Source organism: Procambarus clarkii, chromosome 65, assembly GCF_040958095.1.
Source record: "Procambarus clarkii isolate CNS0578487 chromosome 65, FALCON_Pclarkii_2.0, whole genome shotgun sequence".
In the NCBI taxonomy this organism is placed as follows: Eukaryota; Metazoa; Arthropoda; class Malacostraca; order Decapoda; family Cambaridae; genus Procambarus; species Procambarus clarkii.
This window is the reverse complement of record NC_091214.1, coordinates 9,252,323-9,273,473: the sequence shown is the minus strand read 5'-3', so window position 1 is coordinate 9,273,473 and position 21,151 is coordinate 9,252,323. Positions and strand designations below refer to the sequence as shown.

Below are 21,151 nucleotides of genomic sequence, written 5' to 3'. Positions count from 1 at the left end.
CACAATTAGAGGCAGGACACCCAACAAGAAGCTATCGCCGATCTTGTCGGGGCCTCCTAGGGGTGCGTCGTGAGTATACGCCCCACAAACGCCACCTTAAGAAACCAACAGTCCGTCGAGATCGGGTTCAGAGACGAAGTGGGGATTGACAATAAAAGGTTCCCCTCGCTCTCGACGTCGGGTACTGCAGTTCTACGGGTGCAAGAGTATGCCTCCTCAAGCACCCGGGCGTCAAAATAGAAGAAGTCCAAGGGAAGAACCAGAACGAGCAAAAGGTCGGCAGGAAACGGCAAGCAGATAGGAGAAGAGGGGGGAGAAAAACGAAACAGAAGGAAAAGGAAAAGATGCCCAGCAGAATTGGAGAGGACGGCAGCAGGAGCACAAGGCTAGAAAAGGACAGAGGACTGTCCCAAGGAGCATCACACTCCGGCAGCCGCCCACTAAGCCCCCACACGGCGACAACGAGCTGAGCGGGGAGGGGGTATCAAAAGAAGGCACCAAACCAGGAAGGCTATGTAGCACCATCAAATGTGTGGAATAATCATTGGGCGCTAAATATCACCAAGGATGCCAATACGAAAACAGAAACGCATAAGGCGAACGATATCAAAAGTATTCAATTCACCAAGAATTCTATCGAGGGACAAGCGATCGCAGGGGACGGTCGGAAAACAAGACACATGCTCGTCCCGGAAGTCAGGGCATTCAACAAGGATATGCACGATCGTAAGAGAGACAATATAATTTGGCCAATAAGGAGCAAGGCGGCGCTCCATTAAGTGACCATGAGTTAAGCGAGTATGGCCAATACGCAGCCTCGCCAGAGCCGTTTCCCATCGCTGGTTATGGTGATAGGAGGATGGCCATGAGGACACACAACTCTTAAGAGTACTCAGTTTGTTACCAGTAACAGAAGACCAACAAGCCTGCCAAAGGGTAAGGATGGAGGAATGAATAACTGGATAAAAGTCAGAATAAGGAATACTTTACAAGAGATGGGACAAGAGCAAACAGCTTCCCTAGTGGCAGCATCCGCACACTCATTTAAAGAGACACCAATATGGCTGGGAAACCAGCAACACTACACTGACTTAAATTTACTGTGAATAAGAAACAGCCAATGCTGTATCTCGACTTCCACAGGATGAACCGGATTAAAGGACCCGAGAACCATGAGGGCACAACAAGAGTCAATGACAACTACAAAGGAAGATTGACAATGAAAATCAGGAAAAACAACAGAGTAGCCCACACCGTCCAATGACTTGGACCCATCGTTGAAGATGGAAACGGAGCAGGAGTGTGAAGAAAAGTGCTCAAGGAAAAGGCGCTTCAGAACCGTAGGAGGGGTAAAAGCTTCAGTGATGCATCATCAGCAAACATATTCATATAATTCTGTATTCCTTCTGATAGATCGTTTATGTAGACAATGAACATTACTGAGGCAACAACTGAATCCTGTGGTACTCTGTTAGTAATAGATCTCCAGTTTGATACATTGCCTCTGATTATTGCCCTCATTTCAGTCAGTTTTTAAATTTTCATCCATGTCACAAGTTGTTCTGTATGATCCAATTTCCAAAATCTCTTATGTGGGACTCTGTCAAAAGCTTTTTTCTTTAGGTTACAATAAATGTAGTCAGCCCAACCATCTCTTTCCTATAAAATCTCTGTGCCCTATCATAGAAAGTAAGTAGATTAGTAACATCGGATCTTTCTGATCATAAACAACAATATTTGTGCAGGCCTACCGGAGACCAGAATTAAAATCTTGCTTACTCATTAAGGCTAGGGAAGTTTCGGAATCAGAACTTGAACCAAAACTAAGAAACATCAGCCAGCAAGTATAGGTGCAGTAGAACAATCCACCTGCTAGCCAGGTCACCTGGAATCTGGCTGCTCTACATCATCCTCACTCCCATCACACTCAAAACTCACCCAATTTCCACGGGAAAGAAGGGAACCTTAAGGAGGGGATGAGATGCTACTGAGAGCTGTTCAGATAAGAACATTTCATTATATTCAAGAATACTTTTTGACTGGCCTCTCACTAGCTCCATGGTACTTACTTACAATGATGTCTTTGACACAATTAAATAAACTTCCAAAGATGATAAGGGCAAAAGACCTTTAACCACCTGGCAAAAGTGGCTCAGAGAGGAAGAAGAAACTGGAAAAACCTACCAAGATACAAGGCGGGCCAGAGACCAGCTAAAGAAAGGCCACACCCAGGCAGACAAAAGGAAGTCAGTAACTGGACACTGCAACAAGGCAGACAATGATCCAGACTGAACACCAAAGAGTAGCAGAAGGGCAATGGTATGGGTGCCAACCCAGCTGACGAGCAGTTAAACCAGACGATCATGCAGGACTGAACATCTGGAGCACATGCCTCTAACACCAGAAGGCAAACCCCTAAACCCCAAGGCTCAGTCCAGAAATCTGGGGTACACAGACATAACACACACAACAGAAGCACAGCACAGAGGACAAAAGCACAGAATCCAGAAGCTTGAGGCACTGTGCTGACATGCATAGAGAACACAGGAGCTCCAGACAACAATGCCCAGAGCCAGGGTAGATCAACACCATGGCTAACAGCACAGTGCCAGGATTAACAGTCCAGCACCATGGCTAACAGCATAGTGCCAGGATTAACAGTCCAGCACCATGGCTAACAGCACAGTGCCAGGACCATGGCTAACAACACAGCTCGGAGAGCAGGCAAACATGCCAGCAGTAGGGCACACAGCTCGGGGAGAGGACAAACATGCCAGCAGCAAGGCACACAGCTCGGAGAGTGGGTAAACATGCCAGCAGCAAGGCACACAGCTCGGGGAGCGGGCAAACATGCCAGCAGCAGAGCATATAGCTCGGGGAGCGGGCAAACATGTCAGCACCAGGGCACACAGCTCGGGGAGAGGGCAAACATGCCAGCAGCAGGGCACACAGCTCGGGGAGAGGGCAAACATGCCAGCAGCAGGGCACACAGCTCGGGGAGAGGGCAAACATGCCAGCAGCAGGGCACACAGCTTGGGGAGCGAGCAAACATGCCAGCAGCAGGGCACACAGCTTGGGGAGAGGGCAAACATGCCAGCAGCAGGGCACACAGCTCGGGGAGAGGGCAAACATGCCAGCAGCAGGGCACACAGCTCGGGGAGAGGGCAAACATGCCAGCAGCAGGGCACACAGCTCGGGGAGAGGGCAAACATGCCAGCAGCAGGGCACACAGCTTGGGGAGCGGGCAAACATGCCAGCAGCAGGGCACACAGCTTGGGGAGAGGGCAAACATGCCAGCAGCAGGGCACACAGCTTGGGGAGAGGGCAAACATGCCAGCAGCAAGGCACACAGCTCGGGGAGCAGGCAAACATGCCAGCAGCAGGGCACACAGCTCGGGGAGCGGGCAAATGGGCCAGCAGCAAGGCAAGTAGCACATCAAGAGGGAAAACAGTTCAGCATCAGGGCACTTAACTAAGAGTGCTATGGAACACAACTAAGGGCACTAAAGCTTGGTACCCAACAATGATGGCACACCAAATGGTACAACAACAACAACAAACACCTGTATGGCAGTAAATAAAAACAGTCAACTGGCAGATAAAAGAACAGCCGAGCCCTCAGCACATGGAAGGGACAATTTAAAACAAACGTGCAAAACGACCGAAGAAAAACTAGCGAGAACACTGCAAGGCTTACCAGGGATTCAGCAGGGAAAGGTCCACTGGGCTCCCAAACTGAAGGCAATATGCTGAGGAAGAAGGGAACTTGGTGGGAAGAATAGTAGACAAACCCCATTTACAACCCTAAGACCTTGGGACAAGCCACCCAGGTGAAATTAAGCCAACCAAAAATTCTCAAAAGCCCCCTCCCCCCATACCACCAGCAACAACTCTGGCCAAAACAACAAACAACAAAGGGCCAGCAGCAGACCCCACAAAACAATGATATGAAACATGTAAATGAGCAAATCCAGTGCTAACAAAAGTGGCCCTCCAGAGTGCTCCGGTGCATACATAGGGTACAAGAACCAAGAGAACCTCCCAGAAAAAAGGAAGGTATGCAAAGATCCTCAGAATCTAACCCTGTGTTTCATGGAGGTGCCACCAGCCGAGCCAGCAGAGCAAACAACCATGGGGAAGCAGCCAAGCATCCCAAAACACAAGGAGATTGTCTCCCGACATTAGCATTGACAACATAGGCCTTGCAGAGAGCCATTGAAGGCAAAGAACCTCTGCAGACGACTAAAATAAAAACGGCTAGCAATGGAAATCAAACTATATTGGAAGAATAGGGGGAAAACAATTCAACTAGTAGAAACTTTACACTTTCTCACTCTATGAGGCGAATGTGCATCCATTATTTCTCTCTCTCTCGAGTCCTGACGGTGGACTCGAGCTTGCGTCCATTATTAAAATATTTGTTAAAAATTTTAATTTTATCGGGCCAATCTGGGAGTGGTTTCAAAATGAGCGCCTTTAAATTGCGCACAATTTATTACTATAATGATGATGTAGACTGACAACTGAGGTCAGAACACTGGAGTGATTTTAAATACTTTTGTGGTGATGAGCATCCAAAATTTAAAATATTTGTTAAAATTCCATTTATTGTTCTATTATTATGGGACTAGTTTTAAAATGTGCGTCTTTATATTGTGGACAATTTGATACCAAAATGAAAGATGTAACATGACAATTGATGGTATTAAACTGAACGAGTATACACATTAGGTTCCGGTTGTGCCAATTGGTGCTCGTTCACAGGTAACGGTTGGCCGACCTTAGGCTTTGCTGTAGGGGAGTCATGTTGGGCTTTTGGACATTACATGCATATATCCCTGTAGGGAATTTTATTGTGAACACAATGATATCAAAACAAATGACATAGCAAGAGAATTAAGGTGAGAAAACTGAAACAAGCATACATATTTCAATGATGCCGCACGCTTGCCCGAAACGGTCGGAGCATGATGGGGAAGTCTGCAGCGTGCACACACCGAGCAAGAAAATGTTAAGAAGCAACCCTCATTGTTACCCGAGCTGCAGAGCACCTGTCGTGGCCACATGAAGCAAGCAACTTCTGTAGATTGCCATAAACCCAGTGTTGAATGTAATGAAATGAAATAAAAAAAAGGGGCTCAGGAAGAGACATAGTGCCTCCCTGAAGCTGTCATGCCAAGATTGCTCAATACTAAAAGGTCACACCAGTTGCAGCAGCTCTGTTTGGTCAACCGGGAACCAGATCTAGAACCTGGCCCCTATTACAGAGGCACAGGAAGCGAGTGACAATTCACCACCCCATCGAGAAAGCATCCAGAAAGTCAATGAAGCTTTACTGTCAACTGGAAGGTTCACAGAAAATGAAGCCTTGAAAACTGTCAACAGCTCCACAAGCAATTCACACAAAATAAGGGATTCATTCAAACTAGCTCATATCTCATTATTAGCGATCACACCACCAAGCCCCTGGCTGCAGTCAGTTCCCCTGGTCACTTCTGGAGCTGATGAACAACTCTGGCAAACTGATGAACCTGGAATGGAGGAAGGGAATCAGCGAGTCACTGGGGCTCAACCAGAAAGACATTTCAAAACATTCAATGCTGCATTTGTGGGGCGAGATTCCTGGTGGTGAAGCTAAGAATCCCTATTGATGTCGACCAGACCACACACTAGAAGGTGAAGGGACGACGACGTTTCGGTCCGTCCTGGACCATTCTCAAGTCGATTGTGATGAAGTAGAGACAGGCAATTAATGGGCAAGAGAGAGCTGAGGAGCAAAGTAAGGTGTAGTAGAGGGGATAGTAATAATAATAAGAGCTGCAGAGGGCATATTGGCCCATACGAGGCAGCTCCTATTATAACCACCGAATGAGGAGGAGATGGGAATAAGAAGAGGATAGCAAGGGAGCATAGGAGAAGACAATGAACAGAAAAAGGGAGGAGAGAGAAAGAAAAGGAAAGAGAAAGAAAGATAAATGGAAGGGGTAGGCTTATGTTAGGTCACGTTTGTTAGAAAGATTAGAGCATTTGAGTATATACTGTGAAAGGGAAGAGTCCACAGCAACAAAGCCAGGACTCAAGTTCATGTTGGGTACATTGTGTATTAGAGCAGATTCAACAAGACGGCGTCTGTGTAGAGGCAAGAAAGATTATTTTGGAGGAAGACCAATCAATGGGATGATTAGAATCTCTCTCATGGCAGAGCATTGAGCATTGTTAGTGTCTGCAGACTTAACACTTCTCTTGTGTTCTTTAAGTCTGTCATTCAGTGTACGGCCAGTTTTGCCGAAGTATTGGAGAGGACAAGACGAACAGGAAATAGAGTAGACACTAGCAGCATTAGAAGCAGGAGGAGCAGTGTGAACTAGATTGCTACGAAGTGTGTTAGTTTGTCGAAAGGCGAGTTTAATGTCAAGAGGACGAAAGGTATTGGCAAAAGTTTTGAGTTCAGATATGAAGGGAAGGCATAGTACAGTGCTATTAGTGTTAGAAGTAGGTTTAGGATGAAAGAAATTTCGTTTAGCTTGAGAGTAGGCACAGTTGATGAAATGCAAAGGGTAACCAAGGCGAGAGAAGGATTTGTAGATAAAGGCAATTTCAGAATCAAGAAACTGAGGGTCGCTGATGTGTAGAGCGCGGAGGAAGAGAGAGACGATGACACTTTTCTTAACAGAAGGAGGATGGTAGGAAAAGAAGTGAATGTACATGCCACTATGCATGGGTTTACGGTAGACTTTAGAATCCATAGAGAATCTAAGAATCCATAGAGAACAAGAATGGGACTTGTTAGGGAGAAGGAGACATGGCAAGCACTAGGGAGAAGGAGATATGGCAAGCACTAGGGAGGAGGAGACATGGCAACCACTAGAGAGAAGGAGACATGGCAAGCACTAGGAAGGAGGAGACATGGCAAGCACTAGGTAGGAGACATAACAAGCACTAGGAAGGAGGAGACATGGCAAGCACTAGGAAGAAGAGGAGAAACCAGGCTGGGGGACACGGCCAAAAGCAACATAAGACAAACCGACACTGGGAAAATGGACTAAATGTTGGGCCACCACAACCTTGTTAGAACACCAAAATCCCTGAGCCCAGATACCAGCCCAGGACATGTTAGAGAAGACCTGTGGCCATAGTTATTTATTTGTGATCATCATGGGCCCAAGAGTAGACTGCAGACTGGCTAGGCTTAATGACACTGTGGATAACATGAGATGGAAATGCCTTGGAAAAGGGGGACCAAAGAAACGGTCATCCAACAAGGTGCCCACCGAGGCAGAACTGGTGGCGTGCAGGTAGCGACAAAGAGCCGCCACCGGACAACAAATGATGCACCCCTCTGCCTAACCAAGCATCAACCGCCAAAGAACCCTCCAGAAATTAGCAGACTCCTTCTTCACTAGAAAAGAAGAAGGTTGAAAACAACCAAACCAACCAACAGGGCCTCTGGAGAAGAGCCTGAAGCTCCCAAACCTACAGCCAGAGGTGAGAGTCAACAAGAAGATAGCCTTAAGAAAGATACCAGGCGCCAAAGGAGAAACCATAAACGGAAACAAGGTGTGAAAATTAAAACCTGGTCAAGAGACGAGAATGGCTCAGGAGGAGCACGAGTGGCTGAAAATAAAAATATGCACGAGACAACTTGTGAAAGAGTGTTGTGGAGGTGTCGACACCAAACGCAAGCGACAGCAGCTCCAACAATGCTGAATGGTAAGAGGTGACAGTATCAGGCATGAGATGCCAATTGAGAAATGACCAAGACAAAAAACCAGCGTTGAATGTAATGAAACGCCATTTTCTGGGTGAGACCCGGAGGCTCCCCGGAGCTTTACCGGCTGATATGCTAATGTCAGACTTTGGCATCAGTCATGTGTATGGAGTTCTAGGGCCTACCGGGGACCACGAGCCAGAACCTGGCCCCCTCAGAGAGGCAAGGGGAGCAATGGCCTATAGAAACCCCCGTGTGGTTGGAAGCATTCTATGTCTGCCATCGACCGGGTCAAGCATCCAGAAAGGTAAGCATTCCAAAACAAACCCCTATTCTGGTGAAAATTGCTACCTAAGCCGAACTAGTGAATAGAACTCTTCAACAGAAAACACGGAAACTAGTATGACGTCATACGTCACCGCGCCGCTGTCTGCGCAGCTCCCCCCTCCCCGGGAGGGGGAAGGGGGAGCCCCAGACCTCCCACGCCGGCTATCCACCCATCAGTTCTGAGGCTGGATGTCAAAACACGCGAAAAACGCCGACCGGAGGGAGGGAGGGTTGCCGGGGAGCCTCCGGGTCTCACCCAGAAAATGGCGTTTCATTACATTCAACGCTGGTTTTCTGGGGGGAGCCCCGTCGGCTCCCCGGAGCTAACTACCCACAGAGGAAGGTCAAAGGGACAAAACCGGGAGGCGGACACCACGCACCCCCCAAGGAGGCGAGACAACCGGCAGCAAACGCCAACCCAAGGCGCCACAGCCCCGAAAATCCCGGGAACAACACGAGAACCACGAGCAGCAAGGCCCCTGCACGAACACCAAAAATCCATGCCCGAAAGACTGCAAGGCCACGTCGCCCAGACGGCAGCGAGAGCAGCGAAGCCACGAACGCCACAGGCATGAGGGAAGAACACAGGCAGCTTAGCCGCAAGAACACGGCTGACCACCCGGGACACCATCACCCGCGAACCGGGAAGAACAGAACCGGATCAACGCAAAACGCGCTCCGGACCCAAACGCCGTGGCACGCAAACAACAGCAGAGGGCCGCCACTGAACACAAAAACGACACACCCCCGGCCCGACCAACAAAGCACCAACAAACCCTGGACCCCTCCAGAATGCAGCAGCTCCACCCCCCGCCAGAAAAGATGGAGACTGCTGCCATCAAACAACCAAAACGCTAAAACCGAAGGAGCAAGAAAACACAGCGAACCGACCCCCAGAGGCAAAGGCCCAAAGGAAAGAGCCGACGAAAAAACACACCGGAACCGAAGGGGCACTACCAACCGAGGAGAAGACAGAGCACGCTGACCAGAGACCAGGATGGTGCAAGCGGCGCACGAACAGGCCGGAGGTGAAATGACGCACAAGACAGCTGACTAACGGTGCAGAAGCAACACCAAGACCGAAAGCAAGCTGAAGCGGCTCCGCCTGCGCCGCACGAAAAGAGGCGACAGTATGTGGCAAGACGACGGCCCCCAACCCCTACTAGAAAACCAAGCCGAGAGTAAACCAAGCCAACAAGAAGGACCCACCGAAGAAGGGACAGGAAAAGGAAGGACCGCCAAAATACCCCATACTGCCGCCAAGAAAGCACGCAGGTGGGACACCTACCACGAAGCCACCTGACCACCAACCGGAGGCGAGACCACGAGGCAGAACATAAGCAGCCCCGACAAGGCCCCCCCGAGGCCAGGAAAAAGGCGGAGCCGCGAGAAGATCTCGGGCGCGACCACCGAAACCCAGGCGGCACAAGGAGATGGAACACAAGGGGCAAGAACGAAGGCAGACCCCCCCACCAGGTATATAAACAAAAGAAAAAGAAAACCCCGCAAGAGGACAGCGTACCCAAGCGGAACAGAGCCGGCCGCTATGATTGGTAAAGACAAGCTGCACAGTACCCCGCGCCCCACCAGTGCAAACACCGCCCCTTACTCTAAGGCGAACAAGGGAGACAGAACACCCGAGCACACAAAGAGCGGCCGAAAACCAAGCGGTAAACGGCCAAGCAGGGGCAGGACCCAAGGAACTTGTGGAAGGTGGCCCCAAGCCCCAAGGGCAGTACTTACAAGGCACCTAGGGAAGGGAACCCTAGGCGCATGCAGCCCGAGTACTGAAGAATCACACCCGGCTCACGCACCACCTAGAAAACAGACACCACACTCTAGGTAGTGCTGAAACAACCACTGGAGCCGGAGCACATAACCATTGCCTATAGCATCAGCCGAAGAACTGATGGGTGGATAGCCGGCGTGGGAGGTCTGGGGCTCCCCCTTCCCCCTCCCGGGGAGGGGGGAGCTGCGCAGACAGCGGCGCGGTGACGTATGACGTCATACTAGTTTCCGTGTTTTCTGTTGAAGAGTTCTATTCACTAGTTCGGCTTAGGTAGCAATTTTCACCAGAATAGGGGTTTGTTTTGGAATGCTTACCTTTCTGGATGCTTGACCCGGTCGATGGCAGACATAGAATGCTTCCAACCACACGGGGGTTTCTATAGGCCATTGCTCCCCTTGCCTCTCTGAGGGGGCCAGGTTCTGGCTCGTGGTCCCCGGTAGGCCCTAGAACTCCATACACATGACTGATGCCAAAGTCTGACATTAGCATATCAGCCGGTAAAGCTCCGGGGAGCCGACGGGGCTCCCCCCAGAAAAGACAGGACAGACTTGACTGAAACCAAAGAAAGACAACAAGAGGCAAGTAGTTGCCAAATGAGCACTAGGCAACCTCATACTGCTGCCATGAGGCAAGACAGGTGGAACACCAACAAGCCAGCCACCCCTTGCAATACAAATGATAAGTCATGGGTCAAAAACTCCAGACACAAATAGCAGAAGAGAACCTTGAACCAATGAAGCACACCACTGGGTTATCTACTGGAAGAGGTGAAGCCACAAAAAAAACAGCCAGGCCAGCAGCACCAGAATCTAAGATATGGCTGGCCATCAAGGAGCCAGAAGATTCATGCATGGAATTATACATGAACAAGAATTTCCGATAAATTCATGAAAAAATGGTGACCAATCACGGAGTATGAAGCTCCAGTCGAAAGTCCATACCTATTTAAACACAAGACAATGTTAGAGAAGATTCAGAGGTATGCCACCAGACTAGTCCCAGAGCCGAGAGGTATGAGTTACGAGGAAAGGCTACGGGAATTAAATCTCGCGTCCCTGGAAGATAGAAGAGTTAGGGGAGACATGATCACCACCTATAAAATTTTCAGAGGAACTGACAGGGTGGACAAAGACAAATTATTTAGCATGGATGGTACACGCACAAGAGGACAAAGGTGGAAACTGAATACCCAAATGAGTGACAAGAGACATTTGAAAGAATGTTTTCAGTGTCAGGGTAGTTAACAAATGAAATGCATTAGGCAATGATAAGGTGAAAGCAAACTCCATACACAGTTTCAAATGTAGATATGATAGAGCCCAACAGACTCAGGAATCTGTATACCAGTTGATTGACATTTGAGAGGCAGGACCAAAGAGCCAAAGCTCAATCCCCACAATTACAACTGATTGTGCTTATGGGGGGGTCATATATCAGACCCCTATATGGCAGCCAGATCATGCGCCAGCTGACAAAGAATGGTTAGAGAAGCATTCTACTGTTTTAGAAGTAGCTCATTCATTTCAAATGTCTGGACATTTAGGAGTAAATAAGACACTTTGTAAAATACAGGAGCATTTTTATTTGCCAGGTATGGCAGCTGATGTGAAAAGGTACTGTAAGACGTGTCTACTGTGTCAGAGAGCGGGAAAACCTACTCCAGCTCCACTAAAACCCATTCCAGCATTCGGGGAACCCTTTGAAAAGATAATGGTTGACTGTGTAGGCCCCCCTCCCCCAAACCAGGAAAGGGAATGAATATCTATTTACAATAATGTGTGCAGCAACACGGTTTCCCGAGGCTATTCCTGCACGGAATATAACTTCAAGAATATTGCTTGACAAACTGCAGCAGTATTTCTCATGGGTATGAATGCCAAAAGTTTTACAGTCTGACTTTGGAAGCGTATTTCAATCAAGGCTGTTTTGAAAAAACATTAAAGGACTGGGATGTGAAACAAGTTCAATCTTCTCCTTATCATTTCTACTGTGGTCTCATTTCATTATGGCTTGGTCAGACATTTTTCTCCCCAGCGTTTTTGTTAGGTAAAGGTATCAGGAAGTATTACTTCGTCACACCAAGGTAGGATTACAAACGGGTAATACCAAAGTTCATATACAGTATATTAAACTATTGTAGGAGGAACAAGGACAACAACCAAGGGGGTTGTTTGGGGACCAGCACGGCTCCTCTGGTGACGAATTCTGATGGCCAATCAGAATCGCCGGATGAGGCAATGAACGTATGGAGAAACTCGAGCATAAGCATTACTCCACTGTCTCCAGCAACGCTGACATTAAGTACGGGCTGGCAGTCGATGACGTATTCAGTATTAAGCATTACTCCACTCAGTGACTGTGATGTTTTGCTGCTCAAGGAGTTTAAGAATATCTCCTGATGATGATGTGCCCAGAGTATTAAAATGAAATTAAGGGAGGCGTCAGAGGGAATTACATGAACTCTCCGAACTTATGAATAGTGGAAATAGTCTGGTCAAATGATTGTTCTGTTTGAGACATTAACGGCCTGGTGACGGCAACTGGATTATTATTCTGTGCTTACCTTGTATTTATTTGTTTATTTGGTTTATTTATTTATGTATACAAGAGTTCTTAGATTCTTGTACAGCCATTAGGATGCATAGCGTTTCGGGCAAGTTCTTAATCCTATGTTCCCCAGAATATAGGATTAAGGCAAATCGTTTAACAACCAAATCGTTTAACGGCCAAATCGTTTAACATCCAGGTACCCATGTTACTGTTGGGTAAACAGAGGCTACAGTTAAGGATTGATGCCCAGTAAATCCTCCCCGGCCACGATATGAACCCAGGACAAAGCGCTCGCGAAATACCAGACGAGTGTCTTAACCACTATACCACGGGGACTGCTGTACATATAGTGTACACAAGTGTTTGCAGATAATAGATGATATATAGTTGCTGTGGCACATTCTTTTCCAAGAATTTTAATTCGTGGTCATAGTCAGGGCCCAGCCTAGTAAAGTGTGTCGCACCCGATGATGGGCCAGGCTTGGGAGAAAAATGCCTGACCAAGTCATAATGAAATGAGACCTCAGTAGGAAAACGGATTAAATACTAGCGTACCTTACGGTTTAAATGTGTTGGGGGCTACTCCTGAAAAGGAAGTTTGATCCCAATAGTGAGTACCCAGAGAGCTGACCCATATCCTCAGAGTTGCTCAGAGAGCTCCTTTACAAGGACCCAAATGTGCAAGAGCACTGCCAAGTGTGAAAATGCCTTGTGGTCTTCTGCAATAAGGGTCCTGGACAGTACAGGCAGCTACACATGGAGTTGCCATTTGCCCACATCCTTGGGAAGCACTGGAGCAAACCGACTGCTCTTAGTGAAGCACAAGAGAGACAACTCAGAAATACCTACAAGATGGAGCTCACCTCCTGCCAGTCAAGCATGTGGGTTTGACAGAACTCCTGCCAAGCCCCCAAAGAAAAAGAGAGGGGGGTGTCAGCCGATCAAGATGAACCAGAGACAAACAATAAGGAGACAAATCTGTGCCTGAAAGTGGCCAGGTTTATAATGGAAAGGAGATCCATGTTCAACATGAGTTACCGAATCAAATACACATATCTTGAGGTTATCTTGAGATGATTTCGGGGCTTTAGTGTCCCCGCGGCCCGGTTCTCGACCAGGCCTCCACCCCCAGGAAGCAGCCCGTGACAGCTGACTAACTCCCAGGTACCTATTTACTGCTAGGTAACAGGGGCATTCAGGGTGAAAGAAACTTTTGCCCATTTGTTTCTGCCTCGTGCGGGAATCGAACCCGCGCTACAGAATTACGAGTCCTGCGCGCTATCCACCAGGCTACGAGGCCCCGTATAGATCACAGAAGGTGCCAAGCAAGAAGACAGAGACCAAAAATATGAGGACTGAGGCAACAAATGAGACCTAGAATAAAAACAGGGGAAAGCAGCAAAGCAATCCAACACGTATATGGAGGGAGGATACGAAAATGATTCCCCTGCGCAAATGACCCTTTACAAAGGGTTGCAAAGTCCATGAAGGGTAGAAAAGTAGCAACTGGAACTCCTCAGGCCCCCCTTGGAAAAGGCCCAGCTACACACCAAGCTTAACCCTGACCCTGGAAGTGAGCCAAAGGCTCACTATTGAGAACATGGATTCATCTATTGAAGGAGAACATGGCAAGTGGTGAAAAGACCCTCTATCTGCATGAGGCAGAACCAACTAAAGCAATCCTCCACCAATGGAACATCCATCACAGGACACAAATTCTCCTGACACATGGGATAATGGAACAAAACTTCAGAACAAAAGACTTACCATTGGCAATGGGGGGAAACAAGCCTAAAAAGCTACTCATGGCAGAAGAGCACCAACCAATAAGAGCCCCTGTTTACATGGGAAAAATCCCAGAACTGCCACTTCTAAGGCAGAGGCCAAAAGCTACTGCAACCAGCGTTGTTGTTCAGTCGAGTTAACTTGGAGATTATTTATCTGCAGCCAATCATTGTTTTTTTTTTTTTTTTTTACTTTTCTTCTATTTTGCTTCCCCTTTAGTTTCCAATTAATTTTTTCTCTTTTTGGATTGACCTATAATATCCATGTAGTTTTTCTCCCTTTTTGGGTTAATATTTAAATTGCAAGGCTTTCCTCATCTTGACTAGTGAACCAAATATTGATCCCAGTCTCGGCCAAGCCTGTTGAAGTCCAGAGGTGTGGCAGTACTTGTGTGTCTGTGGTATGAGAGCTGTAAGCCCTGGAGAGCTACAGAGAGGCCACCTCAGAAATACTGTACATGTATATGAAAAGAGTTTGGGTATCACCCTGAATTACCCAAGAAAATGTTACCTTTGAAATTATTTGTTGTTCAAATTCCCTAAAAAATAATCACACAGTACCTAACCAATTGGTACAGTTTCACGAACAAGCCAATCATAAGCCTCCTTGTGTCCTTGCAGTAGTAAGAGCTCTCCCACCTTTTCTCGACATTCAGCATGATAACTGTTAAGCCACTCAATCTGAAAAGAATATATTAGTAATATGAGTATAAATTTAGCATTATACAGATCTACTGATTTGCAAGCAATTTCTGTTCAATGTCTTGGTCACATAATATCCAAAATTGTTTTCACAAAATTATTAACTTAGCAAGGCGAGTCTCTGAAGCCCAGTACTTCAGGCATGAGCAGCACTTAATGTTTAACTCTTACACTGCACAACACTGCATATGAAGTTTTGAGTAACTGACACAAAAGTGCGCATCACTACATATGCAGTTTTGGAGTACTAGGCAAGATTTAAATGGCCCGCAGATATACGGGGTTCACATCACTTTCCTCAGGGCTCTTGTAAACAGACACCATAATTAAAAAATCATGGGCAACATTCCCGGGTGTGAGGGCCTCAGTAATGAGTGAGCCACCAAGGCTGGCGCACGCAGCATGAGCTCACAGCACTGTTCTGATTGTGACCACAGCATCGCGTAAAAATTAAAAAAAAAACAGCGTTGAATATAATGAAACGCCATTTTCTGGGTGAGACCCGGAGGCTCCCCGGAGCTTTACCGGCTGATATGCTAATGTCAGACTTTGGCATCAGTCATGTGTATGGAGTTCTAGGGCCTACCGGAGACCACGGCCAGAACCTGGCCCCCCTCAGAGAGGCAAGGGGAGCAATGGCCTATAGAAACCCCCGTGTGGTAGGAAGCATTCTATGTCTGCCATCGACCGGGTCAAGCATCCAGAAAGGTAAGCATTCCAAAACAAACCCCTATTCTGGTGAAAATTGTTACCTAAAGCCGAACTAGTGGATAGAACTCTTCAACAGAAAACAAGGAAACTAGTATGACGTCATACGTCACCGCGGCGCTGTCTGTGCAGCTCCCCCCCTCCCTGGGAGGGGGAAGGGGGGAGCCCCAGACCTACCACGCCGGCTATCCACCCATCAGTTCTGAGGCTGGATGTCAAAACACGTGAAAAACAGCCGACGGGAGGGAGGGAGGGTTGCCGGGGAGCCTCCGGGTCTCACCCAGAAAATGGCGTTTCATTACATTCAACGCTGGTTTTCTGGGGGGAGCCCCGTCGGCTCCCCGGAGCTAACTACCCACAGAGGAAGGTAAAAGGGACAGAACCGGGAGGCGGACACCACGCACCCCCCACGGAAGCGAGACAACCTGCAGCAAACGCCAACCCAAGGCGCCACAGCCCGAAAAGCCCCGGGAACAACACGAGAACAACGAGCAGCAAGGGTCCCCGCATGAACACCAAAAAGCCATGCCCGAAAGACCGCAAGGCCACGTCGCCCAGATGGCAGCGAGAGCAGCGAAGCCACGAACGCCACAGGCATGAGGGAAGAACACAGGCAGCTTAGCCGCAAGAACACGGCTGACCACCCGGGACACCATCACCCGCAAACCGGGAAGAACAGAACCGGATCAACGCAAAACGCGCTCCGGACCCAAACGCCGTGGCACGCAAACAACAGCGGAGGGCCGCCACTGAACACAAAACACGACACACCCCCGGCCCAACTAACAACAACCCTGGACCCCTCCAGAACGCAGCAGCCCCACCCCGCGCCAGAAAAGATGGAGACTGCTGCCACCGAACAACCAAAACGCTAAAACCGAAGGAGCAAGAAAACCCAGCGACTCGACCCCCAGAGGCAAAGGCCAAAAGGAAAGAGCCAACGAAAAAACACACTGGAACCGAAAGTGCACTACCAACCGAGGAGAAGACAGAGCACGCTGACCAGAGACCAGGATGGTGCAAGCGGCGCACGAACAGGTCGGAGGTGAAACGACGCAAAAGACAGCTTACTAACGGTGCAGAAGCAACACCAAGACCGAAAGCAAGCTGAAGCGGCTCCGCCAGCGCCGCACGAAAAGAGGCGACAGTATGTGGCAAGACGACGGCCCCCAACCCCCACTAGAAAACCAAGCCGAGAGTAAACCAAGCTAACAAGAGTAACCACCGAAGAAGGGACAGGAAAAGGAAGGACCACCAAAATACCCCATACTGCCGCCAAGAGAAGCACGCAGGTGGGACACCTACCACGAAGCCACCCGACCACCAACCGGAAGCGAGACCGCGAGGCAGAACATAAGCAGCCCCGACAAGGCCCTTCCGAGCCCAGGAAAAAGGCGGAGCCATGGGAAGATCTCGGGCGCGACCACCGAAACCCAGGCGGCACAAGGAGATGGAACGTCTGCCGAACAGAAAAACTCCCCAAAACATGCAAGCCCGCCAGGAGTTCAGAAACGACGGGTCCGCCGCGAGATATCGCAAGACCCCCCAAAAAAAACAACCGGCAGGGCAAGCTAGGAAACCAAAGAAGGTGGAAGGGTCGCCGCCAGAACAGTACCCGAACCAAGGGGTACAAACAACTGCAATAGACCGAGACAAAGAAGCACATCACAGGACACAGGCTGAAAAACGCCCAAGAACACACGCAGAACACCCCTGCTGCAGATGAGGCAGGAAGAAAGAGCAGAAGCACAAAAACCCCAGGAAAACAACCAGGGGTGGACAATCAGGCAGGGACAGAAAACCCCCACGCAATCCCCAGGCACAAAACAGCAGCAAAGTGCCACACCACAACCGGACATAGGAACAAGGACACGCCACCGTGAAACACGGTACCAATGCACACGTGCAGCAGCAGCAACAGGCACCACCGCAACATGCAACATGTAAATAGCAACTCCCTTCTGCAAAGGCAGAGAAACGGAGCAGGCAGACCCGAGACAGGGCCAACGGAGACACGACAAAACCCAGCAGGCCCAGAAACCTGCACCAGGTGACCGACAGCGGAGAAACCCCGCTCGATACCTGCTGGATGGGGGTACTGGGAGCTCTTTTACACCCCAAGCCCGGCCCAAGGCCAGGCTAGACCGGCCAGAGGGTGGCACACCAGGCAGCTGCTAGGAGCGGCCCGCCGGCCCACAGACCTCCACAACCAGGATGGGCCGGAACTGCTATACGAAAACAGGCTAGTGTGCCCTGGAAGTCCACGAACGAACCAGCAAGAAGGCTTATGCTTGCAAGGAGGTCGTGTAACAAGCACAGACCTCTGATGGTAATAGAGTGTTCCCCAATTGTGCCAATAGCACCACTGCACTCCACTGGTACTATCCCGCAAGTACTACCAGATAGGCAGGACCCAAGAGCCAGAGCTCAAACCCTGCAAGCACAGCCAGGAGCCTCACCAGGTGAGTACAGAACCAACCCTACAACCCCAACACCTCACAACATGAAAAAAGGTGGGTCCCCTGAATGACTCCAGCATGGGTTGGACATGCACATGAGGGGGACAGGAAGGGTTGAAAAAGGGACAGTCACTGGTGTGCGAACGGTCTCAGTCGTACAAAAAACCAGCGTTGAATGTAATGAAACGCCATTTTCTGGGTGAGTCCCAGAGGCTCCCCGGAGCTATCCCAGGCTGATATGCTAATGTCAGACTTTGGCATCAGTCATGTGTATGGAGTTCTTAGGCCTACCGGGGACCACAGCCAGAACCGGGCCCCCTCAGAGAGGCAAGGGGAGCAATGGCCTATAGAAGCCCCCGTGTGGTTGGAAGCATTCTATGTCTGCCATCGACTGGAACAGGCACCCAGAAAGGTAAGCGCCTCAAAACAAACCCCTATTCTGGTTAAAATTGCTACCAAAAGCCGAACTAGTGGATAGAACTCCCCAACCGAAAACAAGCAAACTAGTGTGACGTCACACACCGCCACGCTGCTGTCTGCGCAGCTCCCCCCTCCCCGGGAGGGGGAAGGGGGAGCCCCAGACCCCCCAAGGCTACCCACACCTCAATTCTTGAGGCTGGATGTCAAAAACGCGAAAAAACGCCGACCAGAGGGAGGGAAGGATGCCGGGGAGCCTCCGGGACTCACCCAGAAAATGGCATTTCATTACATTCAACGCTGGTTTTCTGGGGGAAGCCCCGTCGGCTCCCCGGAGCTAACTACCCACAGACAGAAAAAACCAGCGTTGAATGTAATGAAACGCCATTTTCTGGGTGAGACCCGGAGGCTCCCCGGAGCTTTACCGGCTGATATGCTAATGTCAGACTTTGGCATCAGTCATGTGTATGGAGTTCTAGGGCCTACCGGGGACCACGAGCTAGAACCTGGCCCCCTCAGAGAGGCAAGGGGAGCAATGGCCTATAGAAACCCCCGTGTGGTTGGAAGTATTCTATGTCTGCCATCGACCGGGTCAAGCATCCAGAAAGGTAAGCATTCCAAAACAAACCCCTATTCTGGTGAAAATTGCTACCTAAGCCGAACTAGTGAATAGAACTCTTCAACAGAAAACAAGGAAACTAGTATGACGTCATACGTCACCGCGCCGCTGTCTGCGCAGCTCCCCCCTCCCCGGGAGAGGGAAGGGGGAGCCCCAGACCTCCCACGCCGGCTATCCACCCATCAGTTCTGAGGCTGGATGTCAAAACACGCGAAAAACGCCGACCGGAGGGAGGGAGGGTTGCCGGGGAGCCTCCGGGTCTCACCCAGAAAATGGCGTTTCATTACATTCAACGCTGGTTTTCTGGGGGGAGCCCCGTCGGCTCCCCGGAGCTAACTACCCACAGAGGAAGGTCTAAAGGGACAAAACCGGGAGGCGGACACCATGCACCCCCCAAGGAGGCGAGACAACCGGCAGCAAACGCCAACCCAAGGCGCCACAGCCCCGAAAATCCCGGGAACAACACTAGAACCACGAGCAGCAAGGCCCCTGCACGAACACCAAAAATCCATGCCCGAAGACTGCAAGGCCACGTCGCCCAGACGGCAGCGAGAGCAGCAAAGCCACGAACGCCACAGGCATGAGGGAAGAACACAGGCATGAGGGTAACTATTGCCTATAGCATCAGCTGAAGAACTGATGGGTGGATAGCCGGCGTGGGAGGTCTGGGGCTCCCCCTTCCCTCTCCCGGGGAGGGGGGAGCTGCGCAGACAGCGGCGCGGTGACGTATGACGTCATACTAGTTTCCTTGTTTTCTGTTGAAGAGTTCTATTCACTAGTTCGGCTTAGGTAGCAATTTTCACCAGAATAGGGGTTTGTTTTGGAATGCTTACCTTTCTGGATGCTTGACCCGGTCGATGGCAGACATAGAATACTTCCAACCACACGGGGGTTTCTATAGGCCATTGCTCCCCTTGCCTCTCTGAGGGGGCCAGGTTCTGGCTCGTGGTCCCCGGTAGGCCCTAGAACTCCATACACATGACTGATGCCAAAGTCTGACATTAGCATATCAGCCGGTAAAGCTCCGGGGAGCCGACGGGGCTCCCCCCAGAAAAGAGGGACTTACCTGGGAGGCGGTCGTCGCTCACTCCTCAACTCGAAGTCGAGACAACTGGCTGCAACCACCGACCCAAAGCAACACAGGCCCGACGGGGCCCAGGGACATTCACAAGGTAACGAGCAGGCAAGACCCTGTTCGACTGCCCAAATCCCCACGCCCGAATATCAGACCAAGACATATTCCCAAAGACGGCAGCAAGAGCCGCGAACTTACGAACGTCATGGGCACGGGGATAGACCGCAGGCTGGCTGGACTTAATAACCCTGCGGACGACCTGGGAGACCCGAACCCGCGAACAGGAAAAAAGGGAAACCGGATCAACCCACAGCGTGTCCCCGGACACAGAAGCTGTGGCACGCAAATAACGGCGAAGCGCCGCAACCGGACACAAAACATGATGCACCCCCGGCCTGACCAACCAAGCATCAACCACCCATGGACCCCTCCGGAACGCAGCAGTCTCATTCTTCGCCAGAAAAGAAGGAGATGGCTGCAAACGAACAAAACAATCACCACGACCAAAAGAGCAGAAGCCCCTGCGCCAGAGGAGAGCATGAAGCTCCCCTACCCGACCCCCAGAGGCCAAAGCCAACAAGAAAAGTGCCTTGGAAAAATAATCCTGGACCGAAGGGGCCACAACGAAATGAGGAGACGAAAGGGAAGCGAGCGCTCTGTCCAAAGACCAGGACGACTCAGGCGACGCATGAGCAGGCCGGAGGTGAAACAATGCACGAGACAGCTTGCGAAACGGCGCAGACATAACATCGATACCGAAAGCAAGCTGAAGCGACTCCGCCAGCGCCGCACGATACGAAGCGACAGTGTTAGGCATAAGATGACTGTACTGAAAGAACCACGAGAGGAAGGACAAGACCACCCGAACAGACAAGGAACTAACACGGCGAAGACGCAAAAAGAAACGGAAGGACCGCCAGGAAACTTCATACTGCCGCCGAGAAGAAGCCCTCAGGTGGGACACCAACAAGGAGGCCACCTGATCACCATAGAGATGATGATAGACTAGTCAA

At 50.0% G+C, this 21,151-nt stretch overlaps 1 protein-coding gene across 4 annotated transcripts in view; it reads right to left on the bottom strand.

Moving 5' to 3' along the window:
- Nucleotides 1-4,806: 4,806 nt before the first annotated feature.
- The window catches only part of ApepP (Aminopeptidase P), a 334,482-nt gene continuing 318,137 nt past the window's right edge, over nt 4,807-21,151 (bottom strand). For 3 of the 4 annotated variants that reach the window (XM_069309418.1, XM_069309421.1, XM_069309420.1), the window contains one exon: nt 14,329-14,839. In XM_069309418.1, coding sequence (XP_069165519.1) covers nt 14,720-14,839 — 120 coding nt within the window. In that variant the 3' untranslated portion in view covers nt 14,329-14,719. Of the gene's footprint in view, nt 5,532-14,328; nt 14,840-21,151 lie in introns of those variants that run through there. The other variant, XM_069309419.1, reaches the window with a different exon arrangement.